The 26,263-nt window shown below is 42.6% G+C and overlaps 1 protein-coding gene across 2 annotated transcripts in view; it reads left to right on the forward strand.

The window, feature by feature from the left end:
• Window positions 1–2,461: 2,461 nt before the first annotated feature.
• pld5 (phospholipase D family, member 5) overlaps window positions 2,462–26,263 on the forward strand; it is an 89,226-nt gene continuing 65,424 nt past the window's right edge. For both annotated transcript variants that reach the window (XM_043695480.1, XM_043695481.1), the window contains exons 1-4: window positions 2,462–2,837; window positions 15,841–15,983; window positions 22,775–22,958; window positions 25,093–25,207. In XM_043695480.1, coding sequence (XP_043551415.1) covers window positions 2,658–2,837; window positions 15,841–15,983; window positions 22,775–22,958; window positions 25,093–25,207 — 622 coding nt within the window. In that variant the 5' untranslated portion in view covers window positions 2,462–2,657. The remainder of the gene's footprint in view (window positions 2,838–15,840; window positions 15,984–22,774; window positions 22,959–25,092; window positions 25,208–26,263) is intronic.

Here is a 26,263-nt window from a genome sequence, read left to right on the forward strand (position 1 = left end):
GAGATAGGCCAGGAGTTGAGGATTATCAGATCAGCCACAATCTCAAAGAATAGTGGAACAGACTCAATGGGGTGAATAACCTACTTCTGTTCCCATGTCTCATGGTCTTTAGAGAGAAGTAATTGCCGTAAACATTCAGACCACAGTCAGATCAGTATTAACAAACCTAATAAATAAGGGCAGCTTCACTGAGCTAAATATCAGGGCAGTGGTGTAGAAGGAGGATGATGTGATTGATTGTGCCAAAGGAAGTTGAGGAGGTTGCAGAGAAATAATGCATTTGGAGAGGATTCCATTTGTGACTAATACAAAAAATGAAACTCTGCAGGTGCTGGAAATCAGAATTAAAACAGAAGGTGCTGGAAGTATTCAGCAGGTCTGGCAGCAACAGTGAGGAGAGGCTGAGTTCATAGGTCACCAAGCTGAAAGATTATCTCTTCACAGACACAGCCTGATCCACTCAGTATTTCCAGCATGTTCTGTTTTATGTCAATTGTAGCTATGATTAAATATTCAAGTTATATTAGTGGTTTGGCCACACTTTACTGACCAAATAGATGATCTTAAGAAGCATTTAAAAACTTAACCAAATACCCCAGTGAAACTAGGAGAAAGTGAGGACTGCAAATGCTGGAGGTGAGAGTCAAAATGTGTGGTGCTGGAAAAGCACAGCAGGTCAGGCAGCATCTGAGGAGCAGGAGAATCGACATTTCGAGCATGAGCTCTTCATTAGGAATGGGGGGGGGTCCCATGGGGCCTGAGAGATAAATGGGAGGGAAGGTGTGATGTGGGGGGGAGGTAACTGGGAATGTGATAGGTACATGAAGGTGGGGGTGAAGGTGATGGGTCAGAGATGAGGGTTGAGCAGATAGGTGGGAAGGAAGATGGACAGGTAGAACAGTTCAAGAGGGCCATGACACCCAAATAGAAATCCTTGAAGTGGTATTAGTGCCATTATGCATTAATGCTAGTTGGTTTAGATATTTTCTAATCAACCTGTACAGAGACCTGCTCCACACTTCTGAAGCATTTGTTTTAATTCATTCATGGGGTGGGGGTGTCACTGGTTCACCAGTATGTATTGCCTGTGCCTTGTTGCCCTTGAGAAAGTGATGGTAGCTGCCTTCTTGAACGCTGCAGTTGATGTGTTGTAGGTAGACTCACAATGCTGTTAGGGGACTTCAACTTCGGACTTGAACCCTGGCCTTTTGATTCAGAGGTGGGGACACTACTACTGTGCCATCAGAGTCCCTTGCAAGTTGATATGTGCCAACCTATGTCCCCAGTGAGACTGATAAACTCCCTTGTTTCTCCAATGCCTCATGCACCTCTAGCACAGCCATTCTGCCGAGACTGCCATGTTCTACATCAGTGTGGTTGACTCTGAAATGTCCTCTGAGTAATTAGGAATGAGCAATAACTGCTGGCTTAGCGACACCCTCATCCCATGAATGAATATTTAAAAAAATGGTTTTCATGACCCCTCAGTGCCATATTATTCCAGGAATGCAGACAGCATAAACTTCATGGTCATATGGCCTGAACTTGTACCTTTATTCACGTTTCTGCAGCCTTTATGCCCTCATCCATCACAGTCAACTAATTTGAAAGTGATTGCCCTACTTTGGGGTAACCTAGCAACTCTACGAAGTTACAAAAACAGAAATGGCTGGAAAAGCTCAGCAGGTCTGGCAGCATCCATGGACAGAAATCAGAATTAACATTTCAGATCGAATGACGCATCCTCACAACTCTGCGAGGTTGTTGCTTTACACTTGAGTTCCCCCTTATTGCCAAACCCATGGCTGTTGTTACTGACTGGAGCTGCTCAGTTGGCAGCTGAATTGACCACTTTGGCAGTCAAACGATGTGCAGTTTGGGTGGATTGGCCATGCTAAATTATCCATAGTGTCCAGGGATGAGCAGGTTAGGAAGTTTGGCCATACTAAATTATCCATAGTGTCCAGGGATGAGCAGGTTAGGAAGTTTGGCCATACTAAATTACCCATAGTGTCCAGGGATGAGCAGGTTAGGTAGTTTGGCCATACTAAATTGCCCATAGTGTCCAGGGATGAGCAGGTTAGGAAGTTTGGCCATACTAAATTACCCATAGTGTCCAGAGATGAGCAGGTTAGGTAGATTGGCCATACTAAATTGCCCATCGTATCCAGTGATGTGTTGGTCGGGTGGTTTGTCCATGCTAAATTGCCCACAGTGTCCAGGGATGTGCTGGTCAGGCGGATTGGACATGGGAAATTGCAGGGTTACAGGGGTAAGGCGGATCTGGATGGGATGCTCTTCAGAGGGTGGGTGTAGGCTTGATGGGCGGAATGGCTTGCTTCCACGCTGTTTGGGATTCTCTGGATTTCAGCACGTCGTTGCTGAGGTGTGTGTGTGTGTGTATGAGAGAGAGAGAGTGCTGCAGCCCCTTCCTCCTGCAGCTCACTGCACCAGACGCAGACAAACTGTGTGCCCCTCCCACTCGCCTTGTCCTGAGCTTTTCAGTCGCTGCTGCTGCTGCGTCCAGCCAGATAAACATGAGCTGCAGCAACAGCAGCACCTGAGCTGTTCATCAATAATCTGTTACCTCCCACATCTCCTCCAGCTCGCACTCGCACACGTGAAATCCAAGCGCAGCTCAGGAGATTGATGCGAAGATGGAAGTGAAGCATGACCGACTGTCCGAGGAACCTTACGATCAGCTGAAAGTGAAAACGGGACCGAGGGAGACGCCTCAGAACCCTGCCCGAGGGGCTTCTCCCAACTTGTACAGTACTGCAAAGAAAAAGGATTACACCGTCTCAGTCTATCTCAATAACAGGGGCAAGAGCGAGCATGTAAGCCGTGTGTGTTTCACCCTAGCTTTGTTTTTGCAGTCAAGGCTGAGGGGTGGTTTGCAGGGATAACAGATGGAGCTGGGTGGAGTGCTGCATGTTGGTTAAAGCAAATGTTACTTCCATCCGCGCTTAACGGGAAACACACCCGGGCTAACAACAGGGAAAGATATCTCACGGGCTGCAAAGTTACAGATTCTCGACGCTTGAAAGAGTGCCGAGAGCTGTTGCAGGTACCATGCAGCCCCCTCTGGGGCGAAGTTGCTCCTAAAATTTAACTTTCAGCAGCAACCAGGCGGCCTGGGGGGGGGGGAACAGTCTTTGGAGAACAAGGCGGCATGGGCTAGTGACCGTGAGTTCCTGGGTACAGTCAGGGCACACGGTGGGCAGTAAAGCTCACCCTCAGCTGGAGTGAGTGGCATGTGAAACACACCAAGTGGTGACAGAAGTATTGATCAGTGGGACATTTGGTGGCTTGCTGGATTGTAAGTGTCCATTAATTACAGTAGTGAACAGGAGATGTTTTGCTGTCTTGGCATGCCATTGCCGGAGCTGAAACTGACAGTGAATTTCAGGCAGTGAGGCAGCCCCAAACTCTGCAGTTCTGTTGGGCGAATCCCCAGGCTGTGGAACATCATCACCCTTCCCTGCTCCTATCTCAGACCGCCTGCCTCCCAAACTGTCATTGTGAGTCGCAGACCTGACTCTATCCTCACCGTCAATGAACGGCTCACCTGACACTCTGCTGCCTTTATCCCATTCCATATCGCGTTGCTCATCATCTCAGTGTTCCCTGCTCGATACCGGCTCCTGCTTCCCAAACATCTCAAATTTAAAATCCTCGACACCCAGTTTGTTCTATTTAATCTTCAGCTATATATATCTCCAGTTCTACACCTATCTGACCTCCCAGATAGAACAAGGATCTGTGCCTGTGATTTCTCCATGTGTATGATCCCCACTCCAGACTGTCATATTAACAGAATGCCCAGACAGATGTCTTTCACAGGGAGAGTGGAAATCACACGCTGATTCACCCTAATGCCCTGTCAGTGCTGACCCATCTGAAGAAACCAACAGAAAGGACACAAATAAAATGGTGATTTTGATTAAAAACTTCTTTCAAGATTTAATAAAAAAGCTTTGTAATGCACTTTACAGACATTAGGACAAGTGATTCAAAACTAGGTCAAAGAAATGAGTTTTAAGGAGAACTTTGGGTTGGAATGGTTTCATACATGATGCCTATGTGGTTGAAAGCAGGAGCACCAACTGGGCAAAAGGAGGACATGTGCAAATGTTCTGAGGAATAAATAATGATTGGGTGAGTCATAGGGCTGAGGGAGGTTACAGAGTTAGGGAGAGGCCAGACCATAGAGAGATTTTAACTTGGAGACATTGGAGGGCCAGTCAGTGTAGGTCAGGGGGAACTGAGAGAGGGTGGGTAACTGGAACGTGATGTGAAACAGAAAAGAAGCAGCAAAGTTACAGGTTGTTGAGGATGCAACTATGAGAGTAGAGAATACTGTCAATGGCAGGGATGATGGTTTGGGAAGCAGAGATGGTGGTGATACACAAATAGAAACAGTTGATTTTTGTTATTGACAGGTTATGTGGTTCGAACTTCAGCTGAGGTCAAACTGAATATTGGAACTGGGAACAATCTTGTTCGGCTGAGGATATTAGTGGAGTTATTGGCAAGGACTTGGAGGGTTGTGACACAAGCTGAAACTAATGGAGCAGCTCAAAAACAGGAAAGCTAAATCCAAGACTAAATGTTGGATAAAGAGTGCCACAGCACAGAGCAATGGAGTGAGGGAGAAAGAGGAGAGGTAGCATTTGATGTTGTCAATATGAAAGTGAAGATTGACCTAGTGCTTGGAAATAATATCATCAAGGGAGAGCATGTAAATGAAGGGGAGGAGTATATTCATGAGGGTGTCAGTGATGGGAAAGATAGAAATGCTGGACACTGGCTACAATCAGGTAAAGGCAATGGTAGTCCCACTGAACCAGATAAGAGGCACTGTGTCAGATAATGTAATTAATTATAACAAAGGTTGCAAGGCATTTGAGAAGAAAAAGGAGGGATACTCCAATCCATTTGAATGGTCACAGGAAATGTTTTGTAACTTTGGTTTGGACCATTGAGCACCACTGCAAAGGTGAGAAGCAGAAACTGATCAGAGGGATTCAGACAGATGATTCAGAAGAGATGGTGTACACCTTGAAGACCACATGTTGGAGAGCAGGAAGAAGTTGGAGATGTTGGTACAAGGCTTTGTTTCTGAAGCAGTGAGGAACTGGACAGAGGCTTTGAAATGGAAGGGGCAGTACTTGAGAGGGAACCATTTATAGTGGGCCATGGGCCAAGAAGGAAAATTAAATGATCATAAGACATTGGAGCAGAGGTAGTTCATTTGGATCATCACGTCTGCTGTGCCATTCAATGAGATGATGACTGATCTAATAACCCTCCATTTTCCTGCCTTTTCCCTATAACCCTTGACTCCATTTATGATTAAAAACCTGTCTATATCTGCCTTAAATTCTGTTTACTCAGGAAGTCAGTAGGAATGAATTTGAGGGAGTAGAAAGAAGGTTTTCTAGATGAGATGAGCTCAAGAAGAGAGATGAGAGAGACTAAGAAGAAGGTAGAGACTGCAAGCTAATGTTAAGGGGCCAGAGAGTGATTTGGAATAGTGGATAAAAGGAAAAGGCGGAAGTAGTGAAGACAGCTGGGGGAAATATGAAATCTATATTGATGCTGTTGCAGAAGTCCATGAGTGCATCCTAATTATTGTTGAATGTATAGGGTGCAAGGGGAGGAGAGGCGTTTAAGAATGTGTTTAAATTAAATCTGTTATGATCCCATTAGCGATCAAAGACTTTAAAGATAACAGATTTCCCAAATGTGTAAATAACTAAAATACTAGATTTCATGTTGTAAGGCTTGTGAAACACAAAGTAAAAAACACTTAGGTCAAATATTGGAGGAGCAAATGCAAATGCTGGAATTTGTACTGAAAACAATAAAATGCTGGAGATCAGTGGATCAGACAGCATCTATGGAGACAGCAAGATAATGTTTTGAATCTAAATTACTCTTCATCTTGTGTGCAGCACGATGGCACAGTGGTTAGCACTGCCGCTTCACAGCGCCAGAGACCTGAGTTCAATTCCCACTTCAGCCGACTGACTGTGTGAGTCGGCTGAAGTGGACTCACTGTGTGGAGTTTGCACATTCTCCCTGTGTCTGTGTGGGTTTCCTCCCACAGTCCAAATATGTGCAGGTTAGGTGAATTGACCATGTTAAATTACCTGTAGTGGCAGGGGTAAATGTAGGGTTGTGGGTCAGTGTGGATTTGTTGGGCTAAAGGGCCTGTTTCCACACTAAGTAATTTAATCTAAATACAGAACTGATGTTAAGCATAGTATTATTAGTTATAATATTTAACAGGCAACTGACATATCAAAGTAAAAAAAGGATACTTTTGCACTTGTTAATTAACTCAGTTGAGATACATCTTGCAACTTCTACCACTGTGCGTTGTACTTCTGGCAGAATGTCACATTATAAGAGTAGTTTTCAGTGTTACTTCTATCTCTTCAGCTCTCCCTGCTCCACTAGGTCAAAACTACAGGTGTACTTTGAGAGCTTCAGTCTGAGATTTCCCAATCTCACTACCACCAGCTAAGTCCACCTCGGCAAATCTTTGTTCCTTAAATCTCTCAAAGTCTATCTTTTCTCTCCACTTCCTATCAAACAGTGAGTACAGGGGTCCTACTTCTCCACAACAGCAACTACTTTGATCCTGCACACTGTACTAATTGCTTTCCCTCTCTCTGTCTCACAGAGCAACTTTACTGTAAGTTACTGCATACAGATGTGAACACTGTCACTTAATTTAAACAGGTTTCAGTTTGAGTTTCACTCCATGGCAACCAGACACTATGGGTCTGCTTCTGAGCTGCGATGCTTCAGTCCCCAATTAAACCTTTTATTAATGGAGACATTTTCAATCATAGACATCTTGTGAAGTCTAGTGGTCATAACAAAAGAAGCAGTATCACTACTTGAAACTGAAATCTATAAGCTTTGTTTATTGGCCGGTTCAGGTGCTGACCAATACGTCTGAATAAAGAAGTTGCTCTTTCAGAGATTTCAGACTGAACACAAACATATCTTGTTAATTAGACGCATTAATGTATTAACATTCTGCGAACATCCAATCCCAGTTTATGGGATACGATCCATGAGCTTTGCTAAGCAGTGATGCGTATCGACCATATTTGACTTGACCACTTATTTTAGAGAGCTGCATGAAGCCTAGTTTATGTAGCAGTGCAGCCAAATGTTATAGGCACACTCTTGCAGAGTGGTCCTGTTATAAATCCAGTACTCCAAAAGTTAATGATAGAGACATGAGTTCATGTCACATCATGAGACTTTGGGGATTTAAATTCAATCAATTAAAAGAAAGCTACATTTAGTAATGGTGATGGTAAAATACTAAATTTTTGTGAAAACAGAACTAATTCACTTTAGGCCATTTAGAACTTAGCACCAGACCCACAGCAATTTAATTGAATCTTACATGCTCTCTGAACTATCCTAACAAGCTATTCAGTTGTGTCAGACTGTTACAAATAAAACATAGATTCCTGGGATCAACCCAGATACCAGACTTGACTCGGCTCAGGCAAACCCAGTTGAGTCCTCTTGGAGAGATATCCCACAGATCTGGTCAAGCAGCAGTCAGTGGGATATTTCCTGGACTCCTCCATCTATGGAATTTGCTACCCAAAGTGCAGTGGATGCTGGGACAGTGAGTACATTTAAGGAGGAATTAGACCAATTTTTAATCGATAATGGGTAAAAGTCAGGAAATTGGGGGTGAGGAGCATATCAGCCATGATTGAATGGCGGAGCAGATTCGATGGGCTGAATGGCCTAATTCTATTCCTATTCTTATGAACCATCACTGTCTCTTCTATCTGGTGGGACAGGATAGATCTGCCAGAATGCTGGGATAGAGGGATACATTCGAGAGCTTGCCCCTGTAGTTTCTTGACGTCGAATTTAGACCTTATGACTCGCATAGCATTGAGTCAAACAAGGACATAGAAGCCTCCTGCTGCTTAACACGTGCTGCCCTCTCTCAGTTGATGAATCCCCCCCAGGTTGAACACCACTTTGAAAAAGCTCAAAGTAACAAGGGCACAGAATGTATTTTGGGTGTAGCACTTTAATGCTCATCACCAAGAATGGCTTGGTAGCACCACTACTGACTGAGCTGCTCAGATCATGAAAGAAATGGCGATAGACTAGGCTTGTGGTTCGTGGTGACCAGATATGAAAGAAGAAAACAACAGCTTAGATTTATATAGTGCCTTTTAACATGGTGTGCATTCCAAAGCATTTAACAAGAGCGACAGCAATAAAAAAAAGTCCTGTGTGATTTTTGACATTGAGCCATAGAAGAAATCACAAAAGAAGTAGGCTTTAAGGAGCATCTTATAAGGAGAGGGATTTAGAGAGGTTTAGATTTGGAATTCTACAATCTATAAGCAAGACAGCTGAAAGCAAAGGGAGGGGAGATGAAAATCAGGAATATTTTGGAGGCCGTCATCAGAAATGCAGAGATTACAAAAGCTTGCAGGGCGTGTGGTGGCTAGGTCATGCTGAGAGTCGACATTGAGACTGAAGATTTTAAACTTGAGGTGTTGTCAGATGGTGAACTACTGTAGTCCAGCAAGCACAGAAGTTGGGAGTAAAATTTGGAGCCAGCTGTCATACAAACATGAGTCAGGAACAAGCGTAGGCCATTCAGCCCCTTGAGCCTGTGCTGTCATTCGAACAGATCATTGCTGATCTGTCTGTAACCTCCAATCCACATTCTCACCTATCCTGATAACCTTTCACCCCTTACATAGAAGAATCTATCTACCTTCACCTAAAAAATGTTTATGAACTCTGCTTCCACCAATGTTTCAGGAACAAAGTTCCAAAGGCTCTCATCCCTCAGAGAAAACAAAATTGCCTAATCTCTGTTTTAAATGGGGAATCCCTGTCTTAAAACAGTAGCACCTCGTTGTAGATCTCCTGCAGGAGGAGACATCCTCCCCATAGTCATCCTGTCAAGGTCTCTCCAGATGGTACATGTTTCAATCAATTTGCCTCTTACACTTTGAAACTCCAATAGATACGAGCCAAGCCTGTCCCACCTTTCCTCAATAGACAACCACTCCCTTTCCAGGTATTTGCCAAGTAAACCTTCTCTGAACTGCTTTTAATGCACTTGTTGCCTTTCTCTGATATGGATAAGTGTTTTTAAATGAACACGAGTTTATCTAAGGCGGAAATTGGGAAGCCAGATGTGAGTTTATTAAAGCAGTCATGTCTAGAGGTTGTAGAGTTATGAAGGAGAGTTTCAGCAGAAGGTGAGCTTTGGGAAGGTCAGAGACAAGTGATTCTCATCATTGTTAAGACCATATGACCATAAGCAAAAAAGAACAGGAGTAGGCAGTTTGGCCCCTCATGGCTGATTTGTGTCCATTTTCCTGCCTTTTTTCTGTAGCCCTCAATTTCACTACTGATCAAGAATCTATGTCAGCCTTAAATATATTAAAGACTCTGACCCCACGGCTCTCTGGCTTGAGATCGAAAGACTCCCAACTCTCTAAGAATAAATTCCTCCTCGTCTCAGTCTTGAATTGGTGCTCGTTAATTCTGCGATTTGTCCTTTCATCCTAGACTGTCCCATGCAAGAAACATCCACTCAGCACTTTCTCCGTCAAGCCTCTTAAGAATCCTATATGTCTCAATGAGATCATCTCTCGTTCTTTTAAACTCCAGTGATCATTATCATTTGGGCTCTGCATGAAGGCAAGTCTTGTGCTGATGCTTCATTCTGAGCTGTTTTACTCAACAGTTATTTATTTTTTAAGTGGTGGTTGTTAATGTCTTCCACTGTCTAGTAGTGCAAGGTCCGTCTCAAGTCCACCTTAGCCAAAACAGGTGTTGGACTGGTCCTGTTGGCATTGTTCTGAACCACATGCTAACTATCGAGCCAACTAAGTTAATCATCCCATCCCTGCCTCCAATAATACAGACATGAGAAGGGTTGGGCAGTCTTGTTGATGTTGTGGAAATGTGGTCATGAACTCAACCTAAGGACAAACAGAGCACTCAGATTGAAAGTGATCTGACTCAGTTAGGTGGGCAGGGAATGGAGTTTCAGGGGAAGCTGGATATTCCTGGTCGGGTTGTCATCCTGATGCTAGTTTTGATTCCAGGTCAAATTCCAAAATGGCCAACGTCTTCCCAGAGGCAGGCAGTCGCTTCCTAGGTTCCCATCTAATGGAGCCTAGGAAGTGGGACCACCAATGGAAGATGTCAGTGCAATGTCTGGGTGCCAGCCTTACTGGCACAGATCGGTACTACTTGAGATGGGCATGAGATCATGAGGCTTAGAGGCAGGCGCTGTATCCCACTGGGCTCCCCTGTGGCTGCCCAATGGCTCCAGGTTAGCTAGTGTTTAGTAGGAGGAAATGTCTGCTCCTTTAAGTGAAACGCCTTGGTCCAAAATGTATCTGTCTATAAATATAACTAGAACAAACATCTGAAGAGCAGCTGTTCCCCTCTGCTCACTATTACCTCTAGAGTTGCCAAAATTCTAACGTTAGCCCTCTCCTACATCCCATCTCGCTCTTGTTCTCTCTCACTCTCTCATATATTTTTATATATATATATATATATATATATATATATTCAGCAATCGTCAGCTGTTTCATCCAGGACCTTGCTTCCATAACGTCAGACAAGGGGATGGTCAGAATTCCATTTCTAGTTCCTCAGATAATGAAACAGTTCATACTCATAAGCATCAAGAACTGGGCAACATTGCGGCATTTGTGCCAGATATTGACCATTGCTGACAAGAGAGAATCCAACCAGCAACCCTTGATATTCAACTACATCCCCATCACCAACCTCCATCATTATCATCATTCTGGGTGTTACATTGACTTAGAAAGAACTGGACCAGACCCACAAATATCTGAGCGACAGTGTTCCCTGTGTGTATGTGGAGTGAACTGCCACAGGACATGGTAGATGCAGATACAGTTACAACATTTAAAAGACATTTTAACAGGTGCATGAATAGGAAAGATTTAGCGGATGTGGACCAAATGGAATTTAGTTTAGATTGGGAAACCTGGGTTGGTGTGGACGAGTTGGACCGAAGGGTTTTTTTTCCCTGCTGTATGACTCTATATGATACTGGTTTCAGGAGAGAAACTATCCATACCTGGGCTGGTATGGTTGACACTCCAGACCATATGAATAGGATTTCCTGTTAAGTGGCCTGGCAAACCCCTCGGTTGTAGCAAAACTGTTAGAATTATAGAAGGCTACTAACTTCTCAGAATAATTAGGAATGAGGAAAGAATGCTAGCCTTGCCATCTCAGGAAGAATTTGGTTGAAAAAGCCTCAATACAAGAAATCCAAGACCCATAGTAAGCTTTCATTCCTGTCTCTGGTGAAATAGATTAGATTAGATTAGATTACAGTGTGGAAACAGGCCCTTCGACCCAACAAGTCCACACCGACCCGCCGAAGCGCAACCCACCCATACCCCTATATTTACCCCTTTACCTAACACTACGGGCAATTTAGTATGGCCAATTCACCTGACCTGCACATCTTTGGACTGTGGGAGGAAACCGGAGCACCCGGAGGAAACCCACGCAGACACGGGGAGAACGTGCAAACTCCACACAGTCAGTCGCCTGAGGCGGGAATTGAACCCGGGTCTCTGGCGCTGTGAGGCAGCAGTACTAACCACTGGGCCACCGTGCCGCCCACCACAGATACATTTTGGAAATAAGTGAACTGAAATATAGACCAGGTAAAAACAATGACTGCAGATGCTGGAAACCAGATTCTGGATTAGTGGTGCTGGAAGAGCACAGCAGTTCAGGCAGCATCCAAGGAGCTTCGAAATCGACGTTTCGGGCATAAGCCCTTCATCAGGAATAAGGGCTTTTGCCCGAAACGTCGATTTCGAAGCTCCTTGGATGCTGCCTGAACTGCTGTGCTCTTCCAGCACCACTAATCCTGAAATATAGACCAAGCAACTAACCTGGGACTTCTATTCAGCACAAGACTCCCCCAAGCGATGTGTCATTGTGGAGCCCTGCAATGTTTTTATTTTGAGTTTAATTTGCTCTGTGATATTTTTGGCACACTGATTAATATATTTGTGATTAAATTTTTCTCTAAGCTATCTTAACAAAGTGTGACAGTGCATTTAAAATAAATAGGTTCATGACTGTAGTAAAATAACACATTAACTAGTGTTAAGGTTCCATCTCATAGAAGAACATAACTCCTAAAAGGGAAAATTTCACTCTGTACCAGTTACAGGGAAATAATAAATGCATCCGTTGTAAATAGATGTCTACTTCTTCATTGCAAATCATGACCAATGGAATACTTCACTCAAAGTATGTATCGTGGGCGTTCCACTAAATGATAGTCCTCTGTGTTACATTGAGTTTCTATTTCTCGGATTGAGTTTCTATGTAACTATGTAAAATAGTTTTGACATCTCCAGTCTTAATGTTGGGAAGAACTAAGCAGGTGAAAACATACCTGATTTCAAGAAGTGGTGAGAGTGGGTGATAAATGACATGAAAGAAAACATCAAAATTCACCTTGTAAGATTCAACAGGAGTGATTCACTTGTCACATGCATCACTTTGAGAATTATTTTGCCTGGAAGAAAGCAAGTCTTCATATTTGTATGTTCTGTTTCAATTAATGAACACCAAAAGATCCCTGGGGTGGCCTAAACCATCCATTTATGCTGCAGTTGTTGGCCATTGGAAGAATATCAATGTGTTTGTAAAGTGTACAACAGTTTATTTGAATTCAAAGATACTTCTAAACTCCATTACACTTAAGAAGTCATTCTTGAGGTTTTGTGAACACAACCCACTCTTCAAAAGCAACATCAGAATGTGTTGTCTATTGTGGAATTACCCAATTGTTTGCAAAAGTATTTGTTCTCCTTCGTTTTTCTTTCCTGAAGCGGCAGAAAGCATTGTTGAAATGATTAATAATGGAAAAAGGCTGATCTGAAACAGATTTAACAGTTTGCAAACCACCTCTCTCATAAAACCACTATTGAACAGTTGGCATCTGTCTCTTGGAGAATCATAAGGACATTTATCAGTATTTGAGAAAAGATGCTTGCTGTTGAAGCTTTTCAATCAGCACTCATCAGGACAAATGCAAGAATGCCAAATTTCAAAGTGAATACTGTTTATCCAGCATGAGAAAAGGATGCTGATTAATTGGCAAATTGACGAAGTGGTCAAAATGTTGCCCTAAAGAATGCACAAAGGAACTGTTATCTCCCATGCTTTTGTTGATTTCAAGAAAAGTATAATGTTTCTTGAGGATAAATATTAGTAACTTCCAGGAAGTTTTGATCAGTCAGCATCCTTTTGGTAGACAGTGTAAATTGTTACTCTTGATTTTGAAACTTGGTATTCTTGCATCTGTTCTGATTAATGAAAGATGACGAGCTGCAACATCATGTCTCTATTTAGGAATGATCACTGAGTGAGGTAATTAATGTTTGCAGTCATCAGTGTTTCTTGAATTTTCTTCATGAGTGCATAAGCAAGAGGATTAGAGTTCAGAAAAAGGAAACAAAATTGTTAAATTGACGTGTAGAAGTATTAAAAGGCTTCAAATATTTGTGAGCTTAACGTAAGATGTACATTTCATATGTTAACAAATTTTTAGTTTTTGATATGTTTATGTTGCCAGTTGACTTTAAATAATTTTACGTTTATGTAAGTACTGTACAGTGGTGCACAGTAACAGATAGACGATATGTTTAGAAGGCATATCACAAGATAGCATGGGTGGGACATTACAGGGCAATGAATGAATGGCTGAGGAGACTGTGCTGACTTGCTACACAGAAGGAATATCAACATTTTCTCATTCAAAGGGTAGTAAAAATATGTTGTATAGCAATCCCCCAATCCAGCCAAAGGATATGACATTTACATGAGGGTATTATGGAACAAAAGCAGGTGAATTGAGATGAAGTACACAACAACCATTATTTAAATGAATGGCAGGTTGCCCAAGGGCATGATTGGGTTTTCATGGTCTTCAAGTTCTTATGTAGAAGTTAGATTGGATCCATAGAAATCAAAAAAGTGATGCTTTTTTCAATTTATTTTTCACCTTTCTCAAAAACATGCTGGATATGATTCCACAGATTCCAGCAATCGTCCATTACCTCAGTCAGTGATTGCTCTTAAAATAGAACAACTCTCCCAACATGTAGCAAAGATTTCAATGATGGAAATTTCAGCTTTATTAAGCAGCTGTGATTTCCTGCCATATACCCCGTGTGGACCTCCAAGTGGTGGAACTGTAGACTAGCCCCGAAATAAATGATAGCCTATATATATGAGCCAGGGGGATGCATTACTGCTTTAGCCTGTCCGACCATATACATGCTTTTTTCCCAGTTATCCCTGTGTGTTAGTGAGTGGTAAGACCACCGGTTGATTTCTTTTTTCCCCTCCTTACCCCTCCCACTGCCCCATCCCTGTCCTTGAGATTGCAAGGTCAGTTGTATGATCTCTACTGTAGCTTGGGTTGATATCAGTACAAACTGAAATTGAACTTGGGACCCTACCTTTATAATGTGCTAGTTCTAACACTGGCTCCCTGAACCACCATTTTGTGCTGGAAGACTCTTTGAGATTGTGTTCCAAAGGTTTGCTGTGTTGCAGATGAAACATTTTAACTGCAGAAGGTAGAGTATTTAGTTCATGAGCTTAATACTCCATATCTTCACAAATTTGTTATAAGCCACCATTAAAAACTTAGTTGGTTTTAAGTTAATCACCTCAGTAAAATGATTATGCCTTTTCCAACCTTCAAAAGTACAGAATTGAACCAAGATGTAGTCTGTTTTTCCGTGTTATATAAATGAACAGTCTGGAATGGGATTGTATCTTTGACATTAAATATGAAACCTCCTTGGAAAACCAAGACTAAATAAAGGCAACAAAAACAAATTGCTGGAAAAGCTCAGCAGGTACGGCAGCATCTGTGAAGAGAAAACAGATTGTGTTTCAGAACTGAGGAAGGCTCACTGGATCCGAAATCTGATTTCTCTGCACAGATGCTGCCAGACCTGCTGAGCTTTTCCAACAATTTCTGTTTTTGTTTCTGATAAATGGCATCCAGGGGTTCTTATAGGCTTTACTGCATTAAGGCAACGTGGAAGTTAATGGCAGAATCTTGTAGGGGGCCTGAGTAACATTGGCTGTGAAGAGATTTATGTTAAAAATAGAGAAATCTTAACATCAGGAATATCTTGCTGCATTTCTTATGTTTTTGATGAGCAGCGTGGCTAGTTACTCATCAGTTTTAATTTTCCTCTTGTCTGCCATGTTCAAAGCTAATGTCAGGAATTGTGCAGGGCAGCTCTGGACTGAAGGTGCTTATCTAAGTGCATGACGGACTTCTAAGGATGAAAAGAACGTGTGGGTCTTTTGGTGGAAAATCTGCTGAGTTATGAGTTTCTGCAGGAATACTATAGTACGAAGGGCTAGAATTGGGCATAGGGCATGGGGTAGGTGGTTAATGAGGTGCATTTGGCAAGATACGGCGAGAAATCCCACTGAGCATGAAAATCCTTTGCAAAAAACTCCACACAACTGGCACGTGGCCAAAAAATATTTGATTCAGCCCAATAGTTTTTGAATCACTTTGGCTTATTTAAGCATGTACTTTCCTTCAGGAGATCATAATGGGTGTGGTAAATTTGCACACGAGCCAAGCGGCTGACCTCTGCCATTCTTTGCTTCCTTATCTTCTTCCAACTGAAGTTAATAGTTGAAAAAAATCCATCGAACTGAACCAATACTCATGCGAATGCTTTGTTTTCACCACTTTAGTCGCAGCAGAAGTGCATCGTGGGTTTTGCCCTTGTGTGCTGTTTCGCTATCTCTGTCGCTCTGATATTTTCAGCTGTGGATATTCCAGGCAGCGGCAATGACATGGAAGACATTACCGAGGACAACTGCAATAGGAATTGTCGGTAAGAATGAGTTTACTTGAGATAGGCTCATTGATATCTTGCCCTCTAATTATTCTCCTCTTTCCTCACCCCCAACACCAGAGTCACAATATGTAGATACATCTGGGTTTGGCCCCAGACATTTTGGCAGTCGTCCAAATGGTACACTTTCATGAATGGGAATCTAGCAACCTGACTTGGAAATGTTCCTACTGTGGCACTCGGTCAGAATCTAGGAATCTAGGAACTCCCTCCCTGTTGGCATTGTGGGCATACCTAAACCAAATGGACTGCAGTGGTTCAAGAAGGCAGCTCATTACCACCTTTTAAGGGCAACTAGGGATGGGCAATGAATGCTGGCCTAGCCAGCGAAGCTCATTTCCTTTTGAATGAGTTTAAAAAAAACTTGACAAGTATTACAGTCGAGCCTGTCCCTCTGCTCTGTGGGCCAGGATTCGGGCTGGGGAGAGATGGTGGTCATAAACGAGCCACTGTACATTATTCTCAATCGTCAGACTCATGCAAGTTCAGACCAATTAAAGCCCAACTGATGCAGCCATAATTGAAGGATGATAAAACAGCATGGGCCAGAAGGTTTCCGGCCAAGTGGCTCAGTATCACACTGGGCAGGAAAGTGTAGCCTCAGAGCCAGCTGTGTGTTCCTTCCTTTCTCCTGTGCGATTGATGCAGGTTCGGTTTGTATTGAACTCTTGCCAACTGTCCATAACCTCTTTGAACAGCTGGGATGTGCCAGCAAGGTTTCGTGATGAAATGTTTCCCTGTGTTTGCTGACCTGTTTTGATTCTATGGATTTTTTTTTAAAAACTTTGCTTGTTGAATGTCAACAGTAGCATTCAATGAGTTGCTAAAGCACCCTTGTTCTGTAACAGATCAGATACTCCAGGTACACTGGTCTGGATAGAACAGGCTGCTTGACATTGTGAAAAATGGGACATGATAGATAGAAGTATGCAGGGCTTAATGTTATGCTGTGGCAAGGGGCACATTCACCTGTTGGAATCCAGTTGTAATCCCACTTTATCCATTTCTGGGAGCCCTGATGGGACTACTGGTCTGATAGGTAGGTAGTTGCCCCATCACAGAGTCACTTCTCACAGTTGGTGCTTTGCTAGGGGATCAGTTGTTTGTCTGTATTGGTATTGTAACAGGCCGATCAAAAATCTGTCTATCTCTGGTTTAAAGTTATTGCTGGAGCTAGGGGATATAGTACTTCTGTGGAAGGGAATTTCACACCTTGTGTATTGCCTTTGTACATTCCAGGTAATACAAGTCTCCTTTATGAAAGTTAACAAGAAGTGGACAGGGCGGGAGTGCTGTCTAAGTTGACATTTGGAGCAGAGCTCACGACAGAACACCTCAGTGGCTTGCCTTGACATTAGCAGTTGTAATCATTAGAATCATAGAATCCCTATAGTGTGGAAACAGGCCCTTTGGCCCATCAAGTCCACACCGACCCTCCAAAGAGTAACCCACCCAGATCCATTTTCCTACCCCTATTGTCCTATATTTACCCCTGACTAATGCACCTAGCCTATACCTCTGTAAACACTATGGGCCATTTAGCTTGGCCAATTCATCTAACCTGCACATCTTTGGATGGTAGGAGGAAACCAGAGCACCCAGAGAAAACTCACACAGACACTGGGACAGTCACCCAAGGCTGGAATCGAACCCGAGTCCCTGGTACTGTGATGCAGCAGTGCTAACCATTGAGCCACCGTGCCACCCATTAATTCAGACGTGTTCATCCTAATTGGCCTCTGTGGAACTGTGGGAGTCATTAGGCTTCAGTAAATGTTGACTGACAGTCTAACCCCATTAGTGGAGACTGTGAAGACAGGAGTGAAGGGACAATCAGGAGTTGGAGCACATGAAGGCAGGAGACTAGTGGAAATTAGGAGCAAAGAGAATGACACTTCTCCAGTTCAAGGTGAGAGCAGGAAACATTATCAATACGGTGATCACTGTTCCAGAAAAAGAAGTGGGGAGGTGGTCTCAGTTAAACCGGTGTAAAGTAAATAGTGCCACAAAATGGCGGACATAGCGGGGACCCATGTGGGTAACCATAGAAATGTTTTTATGGTGCATGGAATTGAAAGACTGACCTGAGGATTGGTTGAGCCTGATGATTGATGGATTCTGTTTGAGCCTCTATTCAAGGAAGATTTGGAGAGCTCTCTGACTTTCCTGGTGGGACTAGATATGTAGAAGGATTGGACATCCATAATGGAAACAAGATTATTTGAACCAAGAAATCCAACCTGTTACGGCGTTTGAGGGCAGCAATAGAGCCTCAGATGTAGGCAGGAAAAGACTGGGCCAGGTGCAGGTTGATACAGGAAGCGATCAGTTCTGTGTGGCAGGAATGTGGTGAAGCACTGGCAGTTTTGGAATGGAGGTGGAAATGAAATGTTCGGGGAGCGAGAACTTTGGAAGTTGTGGAGGGAGGATCTCTGGAGGTGATGATATGAGGGACATTTCTGGAAACAGTGGCATGATATTTGGTGATGGGGTGAGTCTTGGTTCAGGGAGCAGTTTGAGTGGTTTCAGAGAATTGGTATTAGGCCTTTGCTCGGGACAGCTCAGTATACGAGACAACAAGAACACCACCCACCAATAAGACTCAAGCCTTATTCCAAATCTAACTTTCACGAGTTCTGAAAATGGCTTCTGTCTTCGCAGATGCTGCCTAATGTGCTTTAGTATTTTGAGCATCTTTTGCCTTTTTTTTATTATTAAAGCTGCTTCTGGTGTTTTAAGCAGCTTCCCCTTCATTTATTTCCTCTGCCATAGCAATCCCTGAGTCTGTTTGAAATGTCCCAGTGGAGCTGCCTGCAGGGGGGTAACGGGACAGTTGTGAATCTGTTAGTGGGAGTCCTATCTGCCGCACTCTGGATTCAAAACCCAAGGCTCATATCTGCAGACTGATGGCTCTAAAAGACTTGTGCTCATGTAAAGAAAACCCTCCTTATTAAGTGAATCGTGCTGCTGTGTGAACAATGCTAATGAATCTGACTGTAGAGCCTGCCAGATTAGATTTATAGATTGGCAATGCGCCTGAATAATGCAATTATCCAAACAGACATGAAATGTAACCTGTGAGCTCCATTGCCAAGACTAAGATTACAGGCACCCCCCCACCGCCCAAAAAAGTAGTTTTTACACCATTAAAGAATCACAACAGCCTGATCATTTATCATTGTTTCAAAAATTCAACTAGAGATCTTATCGCTGATTTTATCCCTGACTGTTTTTGTGGAGGTGAGCAGAGATTGGAATTAGACAGTCAGCTGCTGCTCCAGAATGAGAGCTGAGCAATGGTGGGCTGCACGGTGGCTCAGTGTTTAGCACTGCTGCCTCACAGCACCAGGGTCCTAGGTTTGATTCCAGCCTTGGGCAACTGTCTGTGTGGAGTTTGCACATTCTCCCAGTGTCTGTGTGGGTTTCCTCTGGGTGCTCCGGTTTCCTCCCACAGTCCAAAGATGTGCAGGTCATGTGAATTGGCCATGCTAAGTTGCCCAGACTGCTATGTGCATCAGTCAGAGGGAAATGGGTCTGGGTGGGTTACTCTTCGAAGGGTTGGTTTGGGCTTGTTGGGCCGAAGGGCCTGTTTACACACTGTAGGGAATCTAATCTTAAAAACAAAACTCCTGAGTGTCCCTTTAATTCCGTTGGCAGACTCCTGCCTTGAGTCTGGGTTGCCATGCTGCTTGTGTGAGGGAACCCAATCGGGGAGTGGGCAGATTGCAGCACTTGGCCTGAGAAACTGAACGACCTGCATTTCTATCACACCCCTCTGTGGCCTTTGAACATCGCACGGTCCTTTACAGGTGTGGAAGTGCTTTTAAAGTGTGGCCATTACTGTAACATACATAGTATAGGAAATTTCCAGCCAGAAAAGGAAGGAAAGCAGGTCCAAGGGAGTACGACAACCTGAGTATACCCCTGCAAGGCACTCAATGTCCCTCTATGCAACTATGTTGCAAATCCTTTACCATCACTGGGTCGAATTCCTGGAACTTTGTTCTCAACAGCACTGTGAGTCTCTCTACACTCCAAGACTGCAGCACCTTCAGAAGGAAGTTATTTTGATTCTGGGTGGGCGAGAAGGCTAATGGGCTGCTATCCTTTATTATGAGAGGAGTTGATCATAAAAGCAATTATGTTTTGCATCAGTTATACATGGCAATGACGAGACCACATCTTGAATACTGTGTGCAGTATTAAGGAAGGATGTAAATTTATTCAGAGGAGGTTTATTCATCTGGAATGAGTAAGTTGTTTAATGGGGAAAGATTTGAACAGGCTGGGCTTGTTTACTCTGGAGTATAGAAGAGAGGAACTGATTGAAATGTACAAAATTCTTGAGAAGGCAGATGTGGAAAGGATGCTGATGCTTCAGGATCAGTTCTGAACCAGGGGACACTTGAAGTTAAGGGTCACTCCTTGAGGACAGATGTGTCAGGAAAGTGTTGCTCTCTATCAGAGGGTTGTGTTACTTTGTCAGTCTCCAAAGTTGGTGGAGATAGTCATAGAATAATTTTAAGACAGAGGCAAATAGATTCTTGTTAGACAGGGGAATCCAAGGTTTTCAGAGGTAGATATGGAATTTGGTCGATATGGATATTCGGAATTCAGAAGACAAACAGACCAGCCTGACTTTATTGAATGGTGAAGCTGGCTTGACGGGCTGAACGGCTTCCTTCTGTCTTTGAGTCGTATGTTCACATGTATGTTTGTAATTGCTGGTCTGGCCACTGATGCTCACATCTCCTGAAAGAGTAAAAATGTGGAAGCCAATTTGTGCACAGCAAGTTCCCACCAATAGTAATGTGGTGATTTGTCTCAGCTTTAATAATATTGATTTGAAGATAAAATATTGGCCAGAACCCTGGCTAGTTCTCCCTTGCTTTTCTTCCAAATGGTGATCTAGGAGAACTGCTGGTGCCACAAAAGGTGTTTCTAAAAGCAAATTAACCTTTTGCATTCTCCATCTGCTCCTGCTCAGATCAGCCCAGTGAAGGAAATTCATAGCTGCTCCCCGCGTGGATCATTTGGCAAAATAGTGGTGGGCACCTGATAATATACATGGGTGAAGCCAACTTTGGTTGGGTGTCAGAGTCAGAAATTCGGAAGAGCAGGTGGGAAATGGTCTGTTCCACCACTGGGACCTAACTGGAGAGGTTACAAAACAATCCTCCTGCTCACTTCCTACTGGTTAAAATTGGTCATTGCTATTTAGTTCCAATTGCAATTACAGCTCATTCTGTAAAATACAGAAAGGTATTAGTGTTGTAACTTCAAACGTTTTTCTTCTCTGTATCAGTCCTCAGATGCTGACTCTAGTTCTAGTCCTAGCCCTCCACTTTTCAGGAGCAAGTGGCTTTGCACTATACAGGATGTCATGCCTCAGTGGGATAGTGCATTGGAAAGCAAGCCCTACTATTCCCAGAGTTGTTTGAAATGTTAAAAATGTTAACAAAGTATGCAAACTTCCCAATTTACCTGTCAGATAGACGCAAGCTAACAGAAAACACAGACCAGGTTTTTATATTTAACAAAAACTACTATTTATTGCTAGCACAGGATAACCAGCTATGAACTAGCTCTAACATAGCTCTAACAGTTAAAGCTCCAACCCCACCCTACTGTCTCCCGCACATACACGTGCGCGCACACAAACACAATCCGAAATAGATAACAGCAATTTTATTTTGTCTCTGTTGGGGAATCCGATCAATGGCTCCTGATCCTTCTCCTTGCCAGGATTTTCTCTCCTTCAGCAAAAGCAGAAATTGCTGGTGACACTCAGCAGGTCTAGCAGCATCTGTCGAGAGGGAAGCAAAATTAATGTTTTGGTCCAGTGACTCTCCTTCAGACCCTGGGCCTGAAATATTAACTCAGGGTGTCTGACACCATTTGTGGAGAGAGAGCAAAGTTTCTCCAGCAATTTCTGTTTTTGTTTCAGATTTCTGGCATCTGCAGTTATTTTTTTTTCCTCTCTCCTTCAATCTCTTTTCTCCAGGTTCTGTTCAGTTCTATACAGGAGACACAAGCAATTGAAACATTGATGACTAAAATCTCTTAGTTACTGGTTAAAGGCCACAGCTTACAGCCACTGGTGAGGGAAAATAAACAGGCTGTCTTCAGGTTTTATGTATTTTACTGAAGTGAAAGACATACCATCTCCCTTTGCAGCAGTCCAAACGCTTCTGCTGATATTGTTCACACCCACAAGTTGTTCAACTACTCAGAAACCAATTAGATAGCTGTTGTTAGGATGATGGCATTTGTATTCCACAACTGATCACAGCTTTACAAACCAATCTTGTTACTTGTCAAATCTCACTCTGTACACACCCCTGGGTCTGGCCCATCTTCAAATATCCTCCCTCACTGTTTGAACAAACACAGCTTACAATGAGTTTCAGTAACTTGCTTTCTAAAAGTGCAACAATTCCTTTCAAAATCCTTGGTTATAAAACAGTTCTTTTCCCATTCAGTCCACAATTTCAAATCCAGAAGAATAAAAGGATATGTTCTATATGACTGCTATATGACCCTATTACTGATGTTGAATGACTTATACATTGATATATTATCTGATAGTAATGTGCGTGGCTCAGGGTAGGTTGATCTTAATGTTAAGGGTTGATGCACCCAATGATTCATTTCCAATTATTTCTGAGCAGCTGAAATGAGGTTGGGATTTTGGTATTGTATTCCCCAGATAAGTGCAAAATAAGTATTCTTTCTTGAATCTTAAATGGAAATCATGTATTTTTCTCCAGGGTTCATCTTGTTGAAAATATTCCAGATGGGCTGGACAATACTGACAACAACACAAAGCACATTTCCTTGTTCCAGGGCTGGACGGAGTTGCTGGATGCAGCATTGCACAGTGTTGATATTGTCTCTTCCAAGTGGGCTCTAAAAAACGGTGATCTGGACCAAAACCATTCACTAAGTCACTGGGTAAGAGACTCAATTGAGTCAGTAAGGAGAGGCAGAAAATTTGCTTCTCACAATTTGTGGAAGACGATATATTTCTGAACCATAGAATGTAATAGCAATCAGCAAACCCTGAATTCTGTGAGGTTAGTGTTGCTCCAATATTAAAAGATGACTTTTTAAAGGAAATCTGTTTACCTGCAAATTAAATAATCTTATTATGTGTTAGATAAACAAGCATTGGAATAAAACCTGATATTTCTCAGCCCACAGGAGACCTAAAAAACCACTGGTATCTATTTCAAAATATGCACTGATTATCAACTCATACTTTAATGATATCGATTCAAAATTAAATTAGGCAGGTACAAATCAAGAGTCAAATGGCATCTTGTTTCATGTGATGATGCAGCAATCTCCAGAACTGCATTGAAATGTCAGCTGAGAGCATGTGCTCATGTCTCCAAAGTGAGACCTGAACCTGTTAGTTTCTGAGGCAGAGCCTTACAGCTGTTGTACTTTGAAAGTAATGATGTGGAAAATTAATGTTCTCTGTACAGAGAATTGACTAGTTCATGTTCACTGTGAATCAGGGAGCATCTGGCACTTGTACAAGTTAATGGGTATCTCCTTGTAGCTCTGCAACAGGAGGAAGTGTCCATCTGGTGTATGACACTCTCCCTACTGCTATTACTACAGACCCATTGCTGCGGGTCAGTGTTTATTACCTAGAAGGCATTTGAGTCAAAGACATTTCTTTGGTCTGGAGTCACACATGGGCCAGATCAGGTAAGGATGGCAGATTTCCTTCCCCAGAGGACATGAATGAACCAGATGGGTTTTTGTGACAATCAACAGTAGTTACATGGTCAGCACATGCAACATTATTGGCAGGGTCAATTAATCACATCAGCTGTCCTTTAATCAGGTAGCATGCTGTTACAATTCTGGGCTCCTTTAGATGGTTTTATAGTTTAATGGCCTGACAAGTCAAGTTTCCACAAGTGAAACATACGCACTTCCCAACCCCAGCTGATTATATGCATCCTTTCACTTCCCTCCCTCGAGAGAGAATTAACTCCAGAATTACCAGTGATCCCTATGTCTTACTGCTTCCAGGCTAGACGACAGGGCTAATCCCAAGAACTTCAGAGGAGAGTATTGAGGTGGGGACGTGGATTAGCCATGATGTCTGTCAGTGTTGGGGCAGGCTTATGAGGCTGAATACCCTAGCCCTGTTCATATGTTCCATATAGAAACTGAGACAAAATATTAATAAAAATCACATTTGCAAAATCAAGCCAAATAGTAATAATTCCTTTTTAATTTCCCTAGAGAAGGTGGTGGTGAACTGCCTTTGAGTTCTCTGTGTGTGTGTGTGTGTGTGAGATGCATCATGTTTGACCCATTAACTGAAGGAATGGTGACATATTTTAAAGTCAGGCGTGTGAGCTCGAAGGGATTTTTGTGGGCGTGGTGTCTCCATGCTCTTGCTACCCTTGTCCTTCTGAGCAATAGGGCTTGTGGGTTTGAAAGGTCAGAAGTGGAGATGTTGTTCTACCAACATTGTTTTAATTAGAATATCTTTACTACGATAGGTTTATACAGTTACATATGTAGGCTACTAAATATAATGACAATACTTATAATACTCTAAACTCACAGATTGACACGATAAGGTATTTGTGGCTTCATTTCCACCATGATTTTATAGGGGGGGGTTGTTTCTGAAGCATGGCAAATAAGCTCAGTCCTCCCCATGCAGAAAGCTGGCATCTACTAATGGCTGTTAAATTTCTGTTCAAAAAAGACAGTTGTATAATTCTGGGGCAACATTAAGAAGGACCATGTTTGTAGACTGTTTACAAGTATTGACAACTATGACAGCTGCTACTGTGTAACTACTTGTACATTTGTCAGAATGAGTTTAGGACACAGCCCACGACTTTGGCTGGGCAACATGATTGGATTTGTAAGGGCATCAGGCCAACCAAAAGGAACCCAGATACATTTGGCCAGTTTGATGGACAAAAATATGCAAATATGAATGATACTGGAAAATTATGCTTTGACAAATAGAAATGAAAACAAAATGTTTCTTTGAGATTTGGAAATGCTATTTGTGTTTTTTCTAAAATCCATAAATGACATTTGCCAGGGTGAGAAGATATTTGAGAAGCTGCAGGACTTGAAGACTCGTAACATAGGCCTGAGAATCCCGATTAATAAATTCCAATTTGGATCCCAGGAAGTGACAAATCTGAAAGTTAACGGTAAGTAAAAAATTTGCCCTAAAATTGTGGATAATCAAGTGGTCCATCAGTGAATAATAATAAAAACAGAAAGGGCAGGAGAAGCTCAGCAGGTCTGATGACATTTGTGGAGAAAGAGGTAATGTTTCAAGTCCAATATGCCTCCTCTTCAGAGCTAATAATTACAACTACCTATCAACTGTTACCATGCAACCTTGGCCTCTAGTAATGTCCCACTAGACTATTGCTGCATTAGGTTTGTTGGCTACCAAGCTCCTCAGTCAGGAACATCATTAAATACTCTTCTCAAAGACATATTCAGATTTCCAATGGAGTTGAGTTTCTTCAATGGGAAAGCTGTGAGGGCTAATTTTAATCCTAAATTGATTTGCAGTTTTCCCCAATATGGTAACTTTGGCTGTGACTGATGAAGAAAGCAGAAGAATATGGAGGGGCCGGGAGAGATTAGAATCCCTCAGTAGGTTAATTGAGGCATGGAATTGTTTACGTGAGTGTATGCAGGATGAAGCATTGTCTCCCCTTTGTGAACATAGAGACATGTATTTGAGATAAAGGACAAGAGGTTCAGAGGGGATGTGAGGAAAATGTTTTCACTCAGGGCAGTGGGAATCTAGAACTCACTGCCTGTAAGGTTGGGAGAGGTAGAAACCCTCATAACATTTAAGTAGTATTCAGATGTGCACTTGTGATGCCAAGGCATACACAGCTATAGGTCAAGTGGTGGAAAATGGGATTAAAGTAGTTAGATGCTTGTTTTTAACCAGCACACAACTGATGGGCCAAAGGACCTGCTTCTGTGCTATTAAACCTCTATGACTTTAAATAAGGAATAGAATGGATATTAGAGTCATAGAGATGTGCAGCATGAAAACAGAACCTTCTGTTCAACTCATCCATGCTGACCAGATATCCTAAATTAATCTAGTCCCATTTGCCAGCACTTGGCCCATATCCCTGTAAATCCTTCCTATTCATATACCCATAATCACGCCTTTTAAATGTTGCAATTGTACCAGCCTCCATCACTTCCTCTGGAAGTTCATTCCATACACTCAC

The sequence above is a fragment of the Chiloscyllium plagiosum genome, chromosome 9 (assembly GCF_004010195.1).
Source record: "Chiloscyllium plagiosum isolate BGI_BamShark_2017 chromosome 9, ASM401019v2, whole genome shotgun sequence".
Lineage (NCBI taxonomy): Eukaryota > Metazoa > Chordata > Chondrichthyes > Orectolobiformes > Hemiscylliidae > Chiloscyllium > Chiloscyllium plagiosum.